Source organism: Condylostylus longicornis, unplaced genomic scaffold (assembly GCF_029603195.1).
Source record: "Condylostylus longicornis isolate FDR11 unplaced genomic scaffold, ASM2960319v2 ptg000363l, whole genome shotgun sequence".
NCBI lineage: Eukaryota > Metazoa > Arthropoda > Insecta > Diptera > Dolichopodidae > Condylostylus > Condylostylus longicornis.
The window spans coordinates 27,965-43,350 of record NW_026578325.1 but is presented as its reverse complement, the minus strand read 5'-3'; the positions used below and the strand labels follow the sequence as shown (position 1 = coordinate 43,350).

The 15,386-nt window shown below is 41.3% G+C and overlaps 3 protein-coding genes across 3 annotated transcripts; 1 reads left to right on the top strand and 2 right to left on the bottom strand.

The window, feature by feature from the left end:
- Positions 1-3,623: 3,623 nt before the first annotated feature.
- On the bottom strand, positions 3,624-5,073 carry LOC129617001 (splicing factor 3B subunit 4-like). The gene is made up of 5 exons (XM_055532461.1): positions 4,890-5,073; positions 4,396-4,779; positions 4,195-4,344; positions 4,079-4,147; positions 3,624-3,661 (listed from the first exon to the last, which is right to left on the bottom strand). Exons 1-5 carry the CDS (start codon positions 5,071-5,073, stop codon positions 3,624-3,626), a joined length of 825 nt encoding a protein of 274 aa, XP_055388436.1.
- A 1,458-nt stretch (positions 5,074-6,531) lies between these two features.
- Positions 6,532-6,946, bottom strand: LOC129617002 (60S ribosomal protein L37a-like). The gene is made up of 3 exons (XM_055532462.1): positions 6,926-6,946; positions 6,753-6,863; positions 6,532-6,684 (listed from the first exon to the last, which is right to left on the bottom strand). The coding sequence occupies exons 1-3, from the start codon at positions 6,944-6,946 to the stop codon at positions 6,532-6,534; spliced, it is 285 nt and encodes a 94-aa protein (XP_055388437.1).
- A 5,045-nt stretch (positions 6,947-11,991) lies between these two features.
- LOC129617000 (proline dehydrogenase 1, mitochondrial-like) lies at positions 11,992-14,645 on the top strand. Its single transcript, XM_055532460.1, has 5 exons — positions 11,992-12,084; positions 12,128-12,269; positions 12,343-13,130; positions 14,166-14,319; positions 14,392-14,645. Exons 1-5 carry the CDS (start codon positions 11,992-11,994, stop codon positions 14,643-14,645), a joined length of 1,431 nt encoding a protein of 476 aa, XP_055388435.1.
- Positions 14,646-15,386: the final 741 nt, after the last annotated feature.

Below are 15,386 nucleotides of genomic sequence, written 5' to 3'. Positions count from 1 at the left end.
AATTTATGGACGAAGAATGTTTCGATGACGCACCGTTAGAAGACTGGTGCTGATAGAAGACGTATGAAAATTTTGAACGATTTTTGGTCGCCTAGCGCAGTGGTCATGAATCCAAAACAGATTAGATGCCTGATAGGAACAATTTCGAAGCTGGGAAAAGACTATTTCCCTTTCTACTCGTCGGTGGTACATTTCTAGTTGGTCGTCAATACGAGATTGGTTTCACGACAGAAGAAGAGCAGCGGTGGTTCGTACGGGGGTGCTGCCAGAATTGGGGACCTCTTTTTTGATCTGTCCGATCTTGAGGTTCTGGATTCTATGCAGAAACTTCGAGCCTGCACTTCAGATTTCTACATCTGTCATCGGTCGTCCTACACCCTTGGGTTATTGCATTGTCTATGGAGGTACATTCTTTCCGCTGATCCACAAGCGTATTTCAAATGGCATCATGGAAGCTGTCAGGAAGATATTTACGATATTTTGGAGGAATTCCAAAAGACATCAAAAGAGGGAGGTCTTTGGAGGGCTGATGATGAATTCGATGGTTTTCCAAGATCTGTGAAGGATAAGACTCTCAAAACCCGAAGGTCGTCATTACTTTCCAGAGATGGATTACACAAGCAAGAAAGTCGCGATTATTCCGTAGAGCGAAAGGTTGAAAATGAAGGAAATAAAGAGCAGCAGGTGGATCGGTTTTCCAGGAAGGGAATAGATTATCATCAAGATCATCGAGAAGAGATTGAAAAAGAGAATGAAGAGGATCCCAAGGACGTCGATGGGACGACAGACGATTTAAACATTGAGAGGAATCCATGGGAGAATGAAGAATTCAAAATTGCGCAACTCGAAATGAACTCGAGATCTTTTTCCTACTTGCTAGAACGCGTTGTGATGCCCTTGTGTTCCATTTTGTCGGTTGAGGCGGCTGATGTTTGGAGAAGATATTCTGAAAAAGTTTGGAAAGGAGAACAATTCTCAAGCGAACGACGATTTTCGAGCGAACAACGATTTTCGAGCGAACGACAATTCTCGAGCGAACGACGATTCTCGAGCGAACGACGATTCTCGAGCGAACTTTGTCGCATGGAAGACAATCGAAAAGAGGATGCTGAAGAAAAATCGGAGAACGATGGTCATCAAATAGAGTCAGAGGATACAGACGATGATGAAGATGAATGGCGCATCTCACCGATAGAACTGGAGAAAGACATTCCACCGGAGTCGCTCTTAGAAATTCTACGATTGATACTTCTTGTAAAATTATTACGAAGGATCATGACTGTTTTGGGAAATGATCCGTTGAGCGTTGAAATGGAACAACGACGAAAAAAACGGCCTTGGATTCATCACAGACTGGATGGCAAAATTAGCGTCATGTTCAATTTCGCTTGTAGATCCTTGTTGAATCCATTAATAAGAGACAAAGTCCCAATTCCTTCGACCCAGATGCTCAAGGATAAGGCGCTACGAATGTGTGCGCAAGCAAACGAGAATCAATCTACGAAGGACGACGACGCGAGTGTTAATGAAGACGCGATTGTTAATGGAGACGCGATTGTTATTGAAGACGCGATTGTTAATGGAGACGCGATTTCTCAGAGAAGGGGTTCAAATGGAGCGTGCGATTCTGGTGACGCTCTCATTCAATTGTGTCATTCACTCGAACCTGGGAAGGACTTGGAAGTGAAATGGAATACAGTTCTTGCAGCGATCAATAAAATAGTCGAAATATCTTTTAATCATCAATGCGAAGCTTATGGATCATTCTGTAATGGATTTCAAACAATCTTTTCAGATATCGACTTGATGATTCCGCTGACTGAAGCGCAAAAGCAAGTGGGTCGCCAAAATGGAAAAGGATACAAACTCGCTGTTAGAGCTGCTGCTCATTTCGTTGATGCGTTTTCGGAAGCGATTAGCGAGGTCCGTCGGAACACATCAACTTCAATGACGACGCGTTCTCATCTCAGTATAAGGATTTAAATATTAAATCTATCCCTCAAGCGTCAATTCCCGTCATCAAGGTCTTGGCACAGGTCGGCTTGTCCCAATTCATCACCTCGTTGTCCCAATTTTTCACCTCGTTTTCCCAATTTATTACCTCATTGTCCCAATTTTTTTTCAGATCCCCCCGTTTGACGGCATAGCGTGTGATATTACTTTCGATAACTGGCTTGGTGTTCGGAACTCTGCTCTTCTGCGCGCGTATGCTGAATCGGATCCACGGGCCAAGTTGCTTGGTAATCTCTTAATCGTCGCCATTCCCTCTACACTTCTTTCTACAGGCGTTCTGATTAAGTATTGGGTCAAGCGTCGCAGCATCGGCACTTCACGCAACGGATGTCTTTCCTCTTACGCATGGATCCTGATGGTGATCTATTTTCTCCAAATGAGGTGCACGTTCTTGCCTCTTCCCGTCACACCGATGCTTTACCCTCCTGAACGCCCTCCTTTAGGCCTGTTCTATTCCTCTCTCTGTCTCTTAGATCTGCCCCGTTACTTCCGAATCTCCAAGATATCACAACTCACATTCCGTTCTGTATTTGCGCAACGATAGAACACGATATTCACAATTGCTACTTTTACGATCCTCCGCGAGCGACTGGAGAAGGTACTGCTGTTTATTGCTTGTTACAATAATAAGAATGATAATAAGAATGTCCGTGCTTCCCGTTATGCCTTCAGGTCCCTCTGTTCAAGTTTCCCCCAGCGCTTATGTGTCGCTACAGCGCGCTTCTCTCCTTCCTGGCGGTCCCCCTGAAGTCTTTCTCTCCACCTTGCTCTCAGAATTCTTCAGGTAAGAGAGGCATCCTGCTGTTGCTGCCACTAAGAGACATGAATGGCGCCGTTGGGATGTCCGCTATTGTAGCATACGTTAGAAAATGGCTTTTAGTTATTCCCTTTGATTCACTCTCACTCTGTTCTGATGCTTGCTTCTTCACTTTTAAGGTTTTATGCTGCGGAGTTCAATTGGTACGCTGAAGTTGTTTCGATTCGTTTGGCTCCACGAAAAGTGATGAAAATGGAGCTTTTTCAAAACAAGCCTTGCGAACCAAAGAAAAAGAAGAAAAGGAGAAAGAAAGGGAAAGCGAGAGGAGAGAAGCTTCCTGAGGAGCAAGCCACGATCAATGGGATCAATGATGGCTTACAAACAAATTGCAATGCGGATGAATGTTTAATAAGCCAAGAGAAAAAGTGCGTTTGCGGAAGAGTGACTGCTACTAGCAACGAAGAGCCTTCCAACGAAAGCTTGCCAAATTTTGAATTGAATCCCATACCGGATTTCAAGTTCCATGATTATTCAAAGTAGGGTTACCAACAACGTCATTGATCTGAGTTAATTCTCTTAGAGTGTTGAACGGAGAGAGACGTCTCGACTCGTACTACGTTTTATCTATCGACGACCCTTTCGAAAACGGCAGAGTGCTGCAACCTGGGGTAAGCTTCAAAGGAATGCAAAATTGAAAAAATGATGGCTTTTAGCGGATGAAAAGAATCTTGTCTGAATTGCAACGCGCACATCATCTGCTAACAACTGGAAAATCGTTTATGGAAGTGGTGTGTGAGGAAGTCGAATTCTAAATTGAAGGGAAGAACTGTGACGTGACTCCAAAGCTCTTTTTTCACAAATTGGAATCAGCTGGATGGGTTTCGCAAAGAACTGACAAAAGAACAATAATACTGCAGATTGTTTCGTAGTGAAGTGTATGCCCAGATTTTTTTATTAAAGTGAATTTCGTTTATTCACTACAATACCACTACCAAGCGCAACGTTGGCTCCCTTCAGGTTCAAACACTCATTCCTGTTGGGTATCAAGTAAGCAGCAGATGTCTGAGCGGACGGAACAAAAAACGTTTAAGAGTTTCACATGGTGGGAGGCATCGGCATGTGCATTCCTGGGGGCAAAGGGAACTGAAGACAACAGCAAAAACATGTGGAAGGGATCTTGAACACAGGGGAGCGTACTGGGGGGCGGAACATGGGCATCCCTGCTGGGAATGGGTTGATACAAGGAAGCTCATCTAGGAAAGCAAATAAAACAAAAATTAAAAAAAAAGAAGTGATGGAAGGAGTTACCTCTTCCTGTTGGGGGGAGAATTGGTGCGCCAGTAGCAGAAGTGGGAGCAAAAACAGGAGGAGGAGGTGCTGGAAAGAATCAAAATCAATGAATGCAAGATCAAGAAAAGACTGACCAGGGATTGCTTGAACTGGAGGTGGCATTGCCATTGATGTCATCATTGAAGTCATCACATTTGCCATAACTTGTTGCTGTTGTTGATCTTTCATGAGTGTTTGACGACTTCCAGCAAGAAGCCGTTCAGCCGCACTACCATGACGTTCACCTAATGAAACGAGATAGAAGAGTGTTGAGTTCTCTGATCTTGAGTTCTTACCTTTAGTATCCTTCTTATACGCGTAAGAAACATGAATGGGACGATCGCATATGAATTGTCCGTTCATTGCTGTTAATGCGGCATCACTGGATTCAAATGCATCGTAAGAGACAAAACCGAAACCGCGATGTTCTCCTGTTTCTGGATCGCGCATGACTTTCGCACTCAGCAAATTCCCGAAAGCAGAAAAGGTATCCAGCAGTATGTGGTCGTCTACCTCAGGGTCAAGATTGCCAATAAACAAATTTGCTCCAACTTCTAGAGTCCGTTTATCTTGAGCTGCTTTATTACACCGAATCGGTTTGCTATACAGCTTGAGCATATTTAACACCTTCAAAGCGTAATCTGCATCTGTTTCGAGCTGAAACTCCACGAATCCATAATCTGAGGAAAAGATAAAAAGAAAATTTAGACAAAAAGATAAAAAATGTCAAAGATGTGATTCAATAGATGATGATTCGATGTGAACACAATGACCTCATGATGACACTCACTCGAATGCATTCCTGTCACTTTATCCCGTGGAATATGAACGTTTTTTACGGGACCTGCTTGGGTAAAAACCTCCCATAACAACTCCTCATCAGTTTTAGTGTCTAGATTTCCAACATAAACTGTTGCTTCTTGATTTCTCTCGTATATTTGATTAATGTCCGCAGGGCCGCGTCCATAACTCATTTTTTTAAAGGTTCTCCAGGACTGTTGGGTCACGCTCAACTGAATTTACTCCTTCGAAATATCTAGCGAAAGGGAACGGGCTTGGAAATATGCTGAGTCGGAACCAAAAAGTACTTGTTGGACTAGGGAGTGGCATTGCTATTGCAGGCTGGTACGCTTACACAAAACAACGAAAGGAAGAAAAAGAAGTCCAAGATATGGAAACACGACTTCTTGAACACATAAAGGATACAACGTCAGTAGTGCGCTTTACCTCGGAGCGCTAGGAAGCTATTGGTTTGTGTGTTCAGGTTTACGCAATGGGAGAAGGATGGTCTTGTTCAAGCAAAGCCACCTCAATGAATTTTTACGAGTTTTTTTGGCGCAATACCTGGGACCTTTTCCTATGTATCTATAGAAGAACAGCAACTCAGACAAATGTCTAAATTTGTTGCCCCGGCGTCATCTCGAATATCAATTGCAAAGGTGTGGCTCTTTATTCGTTCTCTCTGTATATCCTGTTTTCCTCTAGATCTTATTTGGAGGAGCTCTCGGATACTTCACTTATGCGGCTGCGCGCAAGTATTTCGCATGGAATCCCGTTGAAATCGTTCAATCACCAGATGGATCGCTCTACTTTCCAGGATACTCAAGTGCAGAAGGCCCCCCTCCAACGCACGGAAGGACAAAAGTGATAGCAGAGCATTTCCCACCACTTCTCTCAAACGAAGAAGCGATGCTGGAAACTCTTTCAGTCCGCTATACCGCCCCAAGAGAACATTTCAGTTTTCCGCCTGCTGATGTTGAAATTGAGGCACCGTTCCGGATGTAATTTTTGTATAGATTTTTCTAATCTTCACTGTCAAACATAACAGGAGCGGCTTGGTGCGTTCTCCTTCAATCTACAGTTTTTCGTTTTGTCTTCTTCCACTTTCACCCAACAACACAAAAACCGTCAATATGAATCAATTTGTACCCCAAAGAAGTTCGATCGCTTTATTTTCCAAGGTGCGTCTCACACTCTGTATTCATCTTTATTTTTGCACATTATTCTGATTTTATTAATTCTGAAGATTTTTGGATTAAGTGCGTTGGGATACCTTAGTTATAAATCATTCCGACGTTTCATGGCTTGGGATCCTTCTGACATTGTCACGTCCGACAAGGGAGGCGTGTATATTGCTGGGTACACCAGTGGAGAAGGGCCTCCAATCACTCACAACCGGAAAAAGGACTTGGGCGAACTACGTAAGCCGTGAGGCACATCAATCGGATATTCATTGTCTTGATGTAGCTTTCCATTGGCCACAGAAACTTTACGGCGCTGTAGAGAAGTGGTGATCAATGTACACACGCTCAAGAAATTACACACAGCTGAGCACACAGCGAAGAATTTCATCAGGTCAACTTGTTATTTTTCATATAGCGATGAATGCAAAGTTTTGGTAGTTTTGGGACACCACGAAAACACAGTCACCACTACTCTGCTGTCGCCATAGTCTTGCGTAGACGCTGAACAGTTGACCGTGCAGTTGCAGCTGCAGGAGTACTAAGAATCCAAGCTCCACCCGCCATAGTTTTGTCACATCCACGACACTTCCAGATGCCAACACAAGCTTGCTTGACGGAAGTCTGAAATTCACAGCAATGTGAGCGATGAGAAGTAATAGGAGAGGATCGCTGATAGAAGAGGATCCTACCTTTCCACAGAAGGGGCATTGGTACTTCGAGTGCTGCGATATCTCGATCTTCTTCACTTGCTTACGCAGCGACGCCCCGTACCTCGTACCGTACTTCCCAGTGACACCGACCTAAATTGAACGCGACAGAGTGAACGCAACAGTGTTGGGAGAGTGTTGTCCTCTTTTCTCACCTTCTTTGTTCTCTTAGACATCCCGACTAGTGTTGCAAAGGTCGTCAAAAAAGGCGGGGACCGAGGAACCTGATGATCGATTGTTTGGTGAAGATTGGGACACACTCTCCTGTACCTGATCAGGACTGCCTGTCACTTTGGGATATCAGCTGTTGAAGAAATGGATTTCGACGTCAACAGAAATGTTCGGATGCTGATGCGCCAACTTGAACTCGATGCCACTTCTCTTTATGTTGATTGGAACACAATAAATAATTCAAAAGATTTGAGTGAAGATACAAATGGGGTCTTTGTCCAACTCTCTCAACTGTTCCAATCTTGCATCAGTTCACAACAAAGTTTTGCAACGATTCTTGTTGGCCCCCCTGATGTCCCAAAAGTGTCTCTGGTTGAAACATCGATTCTCCTCGTTAATCAATTAAGATCTACAAACATCAAAAAACGAACTTCGATGAAAACTTCGATGAAAAATGCATCTGGATTTGATTTACGGGCTGTCGGAATTTCTGGAATTGATGCAAATGAAATCGGTTTGCTGAAATCAGTCGTGAGACAGTTATTCTTGTTAGTGAAAGGAATCATTGAAACTGCATCAGAAGAGAAGAAAGGAACGCTTTGGAAGGAACTGATGGGGGGACCAAGACGTCGAAGTATGCAATACATTGACTCGAATGAGCTCATGAATAGAATTACTGAGAGTTTGAAATGGGCGATTAAAGAAGGAACGAAAGTGAAAGAAAGGGAAGTAGTGAATTCGAGTGATGATCTTGATCCATTAACGCAAGAGTTAAAATCACTTCCATTTCAAGAGAATATTCTATTAATTACAGAATTATTAATAGCGTTGAAGAAATTGGAATGTCTACCGATTTTGGTGCTTGAATTAGAGGGTTTAGTCGTAGGGCGTCAGACTGTGTTGTACAGTTTATTCAACTTGATTCACAGAAAAGGGGTTTGCGTCGGAATAGTTGGAATGGCATCCACAGTGAATATAACGAGTCGATTCGAAAAAAGAGTGAAATCCCGATTTGGATTAAATCGAATCTTTTGTGGAATGGAACAAACATCTCGTGTAAGGATTGATTCACAAATTGGTAATCAATTATTTGTGAATCAATTTTGAGCTCGATTCATCGCAGGAGTTGAAACAAAATGTCGAAAGAAATTTGAAATGTCTGATCGAATATCATCAACCTGCAAAAACAACGAAAAAATTGGAAACGATAACGTCCCAAACTCAAACGGCGTTGAACGCAATAAGTTCTTCGTTTGAATCGGATCTCTATCAAGTACGAAGGAAAAGATTTGGGTGAAATATATTCGGGGGGCACCACTCACGTCAAAAATCTCCAAAATGGTCTTGATGTTTTCATTTACAGAAATTTCTAGCTTTCTGTAGTGCAACTGCTAATTGTCCGTTAAAAATTGCGATGCAGCCACTGATCGAGCTTCTTCTCCACCACACGCCCCATTCAGAACAATATGATACACAAGAGTTCAAATCGCACAACGTTGAGACGAAACCTGAAGACGTGAATGGCAGTTCGCAACGAAGCGGACGAAGAAGGAAGAGACAGCGAGACTCCAATCCAGTGGTTTCCCCGTAAGTAAAACCAGATATTTTTATGATGGCAGGTGCTCATTTCTAAAATGTTCTATAGAATCTCAGCCAGGAGAAGTAAGAAGCCGTAAGTGAAGTCTCATAAAATTTCAATCTCTTTTTTAAATCTCTTTTTCAAACTGACTGTTATGACAGAAGATTCGATGATAAAGAGAATTACGGAAAAATCGATGAAACTAACGAGGCTCCACTTGAAATTCATCAAAACGTTGATTTAGCGCCAAGCGTTAAGAAGGCAATAGACTGGGAGGTAAACGTAGCAAGGCGAGATGATCACTGAGGCTGCTCAAATAGTGTTACCATTCCACAAGCAGAATCAATTTTTACGCCTTCATGTATCGCGGGCATTTCTAGTCTTCAATATTTCTCAAATAAGCAGCTGCGGCTTTTAAGCCCATTCACTCTATATTCTCATCTATATTCTCATCTATATTCTCATCTATATTCTCATCTATATTCTCATCTATATTCTCATCTATATTCTCATCTATATTCTCATCTATATTCTCATCTATATTCTCATCTATATTCTCATCTATATTCTCATCTATATTCTCATCTATAGAGTCCCGTTACTGTTCTTTTTAAGACAATTTCTGCTACTCTCTTTATTTCGCAGAGTCATTATCATGATGAGATTTTAAAACAACTCTCTTTACCAGAACTTATCGTCTTAGTTGCTGTATCGCGATTGTATGCAAAGAAAGTTGTCCCAAAAACGTGGCCATTGATAATGAGAGAAGTGATGGTCATCAATAAAGCGGATTCTGAAAGGAGTTCATCAACATGCAATGAGGTTTGTACTCCATCCGTGTTTGCCCACACTCCTTCTGTGCTTTCCCTGTTATTCGTCATCTGTATTTGCGATCATGTTGTACTCCTTTACTTTTCAGTCATATCGTGTTGCTTTTTTACACCTTCTTGATTTAAAATTACTTCAATTATCTTCCTCAACAATAAAAACGCCATCACGACACATCGCAATTTCACAGGGAGTCAAGTACATTCACCTCAACAGGCAAGCACCATTCTAATGAGGATTTCCTGCTTTGCTTCAAGCTCATCAATTTTTTCACCAATTCAGGTTCGGAACATTGATAGAGGGGTTGAGGCTCCCCACGTTTGTTGAGATGTCATTTCTTATACATTGATTTTTCTCATCTGTGACATCTGCATCAACTGGTGCAATATATGTGTACTTTTTTGGGGCATGGCGTTAAATCGTCTGAACCACAATAACGACGAGTTTGATAACAAAGACAATCAAGAAAGAGAAGTGTTGAATGCGGCTGATCATTTTAATGAGGATGTGGTTCAAGTTCCTAACAACGACGAAATTAATGGCATGCGCTCCAATCGTCCATCAAAATTGGGACGATATATGGCGTCGCTGTCGAGTGCTGTTTTAGCCGTTGTCGGTTTTCCAGAGTTTGAGGCTCATGGACCATCAATCGCAGAATCATCTGATCAAGACGATGCCATCGATGATGATTCAGAAGATTTTGTTGATGTCGATTCCAATGATAGAAGACAACGGCACAGCGTCGAAGAGAATTATAATTATCTTCCTAGTCAACCAACACCTTCGAGTCCAAATGGGAGTCATATAGGATCCTATCGACCACCACATCTTCAAGCTTGGCGTCATGACAGCTTTGATGCTGCTTCTACATTACTCCATTCCCCTTTACCTGAAATGACTGGCCCCACATTGTTTACTTCTTTACCAACTTCATCAAAAAGTACTTTCATTGATGATGGAGATTCTTCAATTGGGCTCTCAAATTTCCCAACTTCGAGTGTTCCATCAATTTCTGACAATATCTCTGAAGATCAACGTGCTCCTGCATCAACTGAGACCGTGTGTTCTTCTCGTCCTCCAATTGGTGTCGTTCCATATCCAAAACCTCAGATTCCATCATTGAGTTTGATCTCCCCTCGTATTACTGGATTTGGTAATTCGATGGATCGAGGAAGGTCTAGAAGTCTGATTCCGCTCAATAGTGACTCAGATGATGAAAGTGATTATAGTGACGCTGAAGAAACGGATTTTGAAATCTCAGAAACACTAACAGCTGCTGCAGGTGATTCACTTGATGCCTTCAACTCGTGATGGAATCAACTGTGAAATTCAAAAAGGATTCTTAATTGGTTTTCAAATTTGTCTTTGTCTGCAGATTGGGTGATTCGACTGACAAGCAAAGCCCCGTTCCCTAAAACCAAAGCCGAGCGATTGGCATCTGATGGTGCTGCATTCCCAATTGCTGAAAATGGTACGATTGTTCGTGCAGAAAACATGATTGTCAGAATTGATTCTTACGTGTCTTGGTTTCTTGTAGATGTGCCGCTCAATCCCACACGGTCTTATCAACCGCCATCACTCGGAGTGTCTTCCCTTGCAGTTTCATCATTAGCAGATTCCTCTCTAGAACACTCAGAACCTTCGAGTGCGGCGCCCGTAACTGAACCATCTCAATCACGAATTTCTCAGGCTTTAGCGGGTACAAGTTCTTATATCATTGTTGATGTGTTTATCGTGTTACTGCAGGTGTAACTGCTCTCGTTAACCTCCCTCTTCGTTTCTTGTCTGATCCCATGTTCACTGATTTGTTTTATGAATCGGAATCAAGTGATGATGAAGACGGAAGGACAAGAAGAGTTGTTCGACAAGAAAACGGCTTGCCCGAAAACCACCCCTCCCCCAGTGATAAAGGCGGCCCTATTCCAATAGATGCAAGCGTTTCCCCCATGCTACAAGAAGATGAAGAAGAAATAGCGAATTCCACAATCGGCGAATCACTCATTTCTGCGTTAGATCGAGTTGTTGATGCAGTTTTGCCAGATGTTTTATTTTCTGATCAGTCAGTGCAGGAAGGCTCAACTTGTTTTTAGACGGTACTGGAAAACTTATACCGCACCAGTAATCAATTATCTCGTCGTCATGAATTACCAACAGTTGAACTGCAGGTTCAGGTCTGTGATTATTTTTCAATGTTTGGTTTCTCACGTGGTACTTCGTTTTTCTTCTCAAAGGGAGCAGCCCTTCGACGTATTGAATTCTTGCCAGCCTGCTACCTAGCTTCAACTCCTGTGTGGAATCGTTGCCTTTTTGCATCTCTTGCTTATGCATCTACTCCGGCGAAAGAAAAAAAATCCGGATGAAAATCGGAAAACAAAAGGAGCGAAAAGAGGCAATCGATCTCGGCAATCTCACGTTTGATGACCCCAAGCTGGCATTTGGGTCCATTTCTTCAAGCGAGCTGATCAAAAAAGGCAGTTTTGCTCCAAGCGCTCCGAATTCCCGGTAGGGAGAGCTATAATGTCTGATCGTGATATAGTGTAAAACAAATTCAAGGCGCGATGCGATATTGTTATTGTAGGAGTGGCAAAAAATTCAAATAGGCTGATTAATTTATCGAACAGCCTTTTTGGGAAGAGAGTAACGATGGCGCTCATTAGAACAACACTATTCAACCAATTTTGCGGCGGTGAAGACCTTGACGGCCTGGTAAAAACTGGTCAACGACTCAACGATTTGGTGAGTAGAATCTCAATTTTCTATCATTTGTTTCTTTCGTCAGGGTGTTGGATGCATCGTTGATTTTGCTGCTGAAAGTTCTGAAGAAAAAGCGGACGTAACAAAATGGTTGGATTCTAATGTTATTTTAACTCAAGATGCGATTCGATCAGCGGCACAAATGAAAGAAAAAGAAAGTAAGAAAGGTAATATAGGAACGTCAATCTACAGATGAGTGACATGTTAAAGTCAAATTTGAAACCTCTTATAATTCTCAAGTCGTATGTGGCTACTCATATCTGCATCACTTCGTTTCAGCCGGAGAAGCCAAAGGCAACTTCGCGTTCGTCGCTATAAAAGTGACTTCTATTTGCGACCCAGCTCTCTTGCGCAAACTCTCAACGACGTTGAACTTTGTGCATCACGCTTTCGCGGCTGCATGTGGCTCTCTTCAGCTGGATGGCGGAGTTTCTGTTATTGCAGATCCACGGGATCATCATCTGTTGATGAATCAGACCCTCACGCAAGCTCAATTTACATCCATAGTAACAGCGTTATGGCCGTCAGTTTCTTCAGCATCAGCCGCAAAGATGTATACTGAAGCACTTCGTCAGCCTGGATCGTTGGAGAACCAGAAATTGACCCTTTCATTTTTCCAATGGCACAAGTACTTCACACCGCAGCGATTGGCATCATTACCCGCTCCTGTCGTTCCTTCCAATCCGATTAATACAGACGTATTGAAACGCTGTTGGCTATCAACGAGTGATGTTGAAGCGATTGAACTCGCATCAGCACGAATGGACCGAATCGCAGAATCGTCAAGAGATCCAGAAATCCGTTTGCTTGTCGATGCAGAACAAACGTTCTTCCAAACAGCGATTGACTATTTTGCTGTTGAACAGCAAGAGAAATTGAACAGGCCCAGGGATCCGAACCAAGATCTTCATTCGGCTCCTGGACTCATTTATAATACCTACCAAATGTACCTGAAGAATTCTCTGGGAAAGCTCATGTGTGACGCAAAAAGGGCAGAAGTTTTTGGATATAAATTTTCTGTCAAACTCGTAAGATTAATTCAATTATACTGATTGATTATAGTCTTACTGATTTTGTAGTGATTGATTATAGTCTTACTGATTTTGTAGTGATTGATTATATAGTCTTAGTGATTTTGTAGTGATTGATTATATAGTCTTAGTGATTTTGTAGTGATTGATTATATAGTCTTAGTGATTTTGTAGTGATTGATTATATAGTCTTAGTGATTTTGTAGTGATTGATTATATAGTCTTACTGATTTTGTAGTGATTGATTATATAGTCTTACTGATTTTGTAGTGATTGATTATATAGTCTTACTGATTTTGTAGTGATTGATTATATAGTCTTACTGATTTTGTAGTGATTGATTATATAGTCTTAGTGATTTTGTAGTGATTGATTATATAGTCTTAGTGATTTTGTAGTGATTGATTATATAGTCTTAGTGATTTTGTAGTGATTGATTATATAGTCTTAGTGATTTTGTAGTGATTGATTATATAGTCTTAGTGATTTTGTAGTGATTGATTATATAGTCTTAGTGATTTTGTAGTGATTGATTATATAGTCTTAGTGATTTTGTAGTGATTGATTATATAGTCTTAGTGATTTTGTAGTGATTGATTATATAGTCTTAGTGATTTTGTAGTGATTGATTATATAGTCTTAGTGATTTTGTAGTGATTGATTATATAGTCTTAGTGATTTTGTAGTGATTGATTATATAGTCTTAGTGATTTTGTAGTGATTGATTATATAGTCTTAGTGATTTTGTAGTGATTGATTATATAGTCTTAGTGATTTTGTAGTGATTGATTATATAGTCTTAGTGATTTTGTAGCGATTGATTATATAGTCTTAGTGATTTTGTAGTGATTGATTATATAGTCTTAGTGATTTTGTAGTGATTGATTATATAGTCTTAGTGATTTTGTAGTGATTGATTATATAGTCTTAGTGATTTTGTAGTGATTGATTATATAGTCTTAGTGATTTTGTAGTGATTGATTATATAGTCTTAGTGATTGATTATATTCATCATTAATTATTATCATGCAGGTTCGCGGTGCATACATGTTCCAAGAGCGGCGATGCGCCGAAGAAGCGCATTATGATTCGCCTGTTCATAATTCCATCGATGCAACTCACGAGTCTTTCAACGAAGGACTTCGTTTCATGATTAAAAATATTGGGAATTCAGAGCTCCTTTGCGGTGAGTGAAAAGATTATAGTCTTTATGACCATTTTGAAAAAATTATAGTTTTGATTAGTTGAAACTCTTCAGGAACCCATAACGAAGACTCTGCCCGTTTGGCCGCGGCTCTTCTGTCTCAAAAAGCTGCAGGACAAGATTTACGCAATTTGCCGGTCTCATTCGGACAACTTTTAGGAATGTGCGACCACATTAGTTTGATTTTATCCAAGGCTGGATGTCGAGTCTACAAATACACCCCCTATGGACCAGTAAGCATATTATCACGGATGAGAGGATCATCACGTATGAGTTATCATCATGGCATGAATTATCCATCAATGTGACATTAATCATTCCTCATTAATTTGATTATCAGATCGATCTTGTAATTCCTTATCTGGTTCGTCGAGCGGAAGAAAATTCAAGCATTGTCGGAAGCTCTGTGCAAGAAACCCGTTTGATCTGGTCTGAACTTCGACACCGTTTATTCGAGCGAATGAGGGTTTGGTGAAAGGCTTTGTAGATTTCTTTGCTTCGTCTTCTTCTCGTCTTGGAAATTTTTCTGTACATAGCGAGCAATTCCGCTGAAGATCTCGTCTAGTTTTCTCTTCACTGCGCATCGCTCGTTCTTTGTGCTCCATCTTTCTCATTTTTTGATAGAATCTGGATCAATCACTATTTTTCTTGTTTCTGAAATTTTTCTGTTGTCTATGAAGAGATTTTCTAGTAAAGAGCGATTTTCCCTGTAAAGACAAAGATCAATTGGTCTCTCTTGCTGCATCTCTCGTGGACGCATTGAAAACTTCTTCTTCCGGCCATCGCCTCTTAACACTCGTTGCTTAACCAACTGCGCCGAGAATCGTCCAATGCGGTGAAGGACCCCCATCTTTGTTATTCGGTCACCTAATGATGTTAAGCTATCGACAGGTTGCTAAGCCCCTCTGGTAAGGACACAACGATCTTCACAGCTTGGATTTGGAACCGGTTGACAATATCATTTGTTTGCAAGCTATCAAAGGTGAGCCCTCAACGACGCTTCCTCTTTGTATGCGATTGTTACTTTCTAAACAGACTCTTCTTAACTT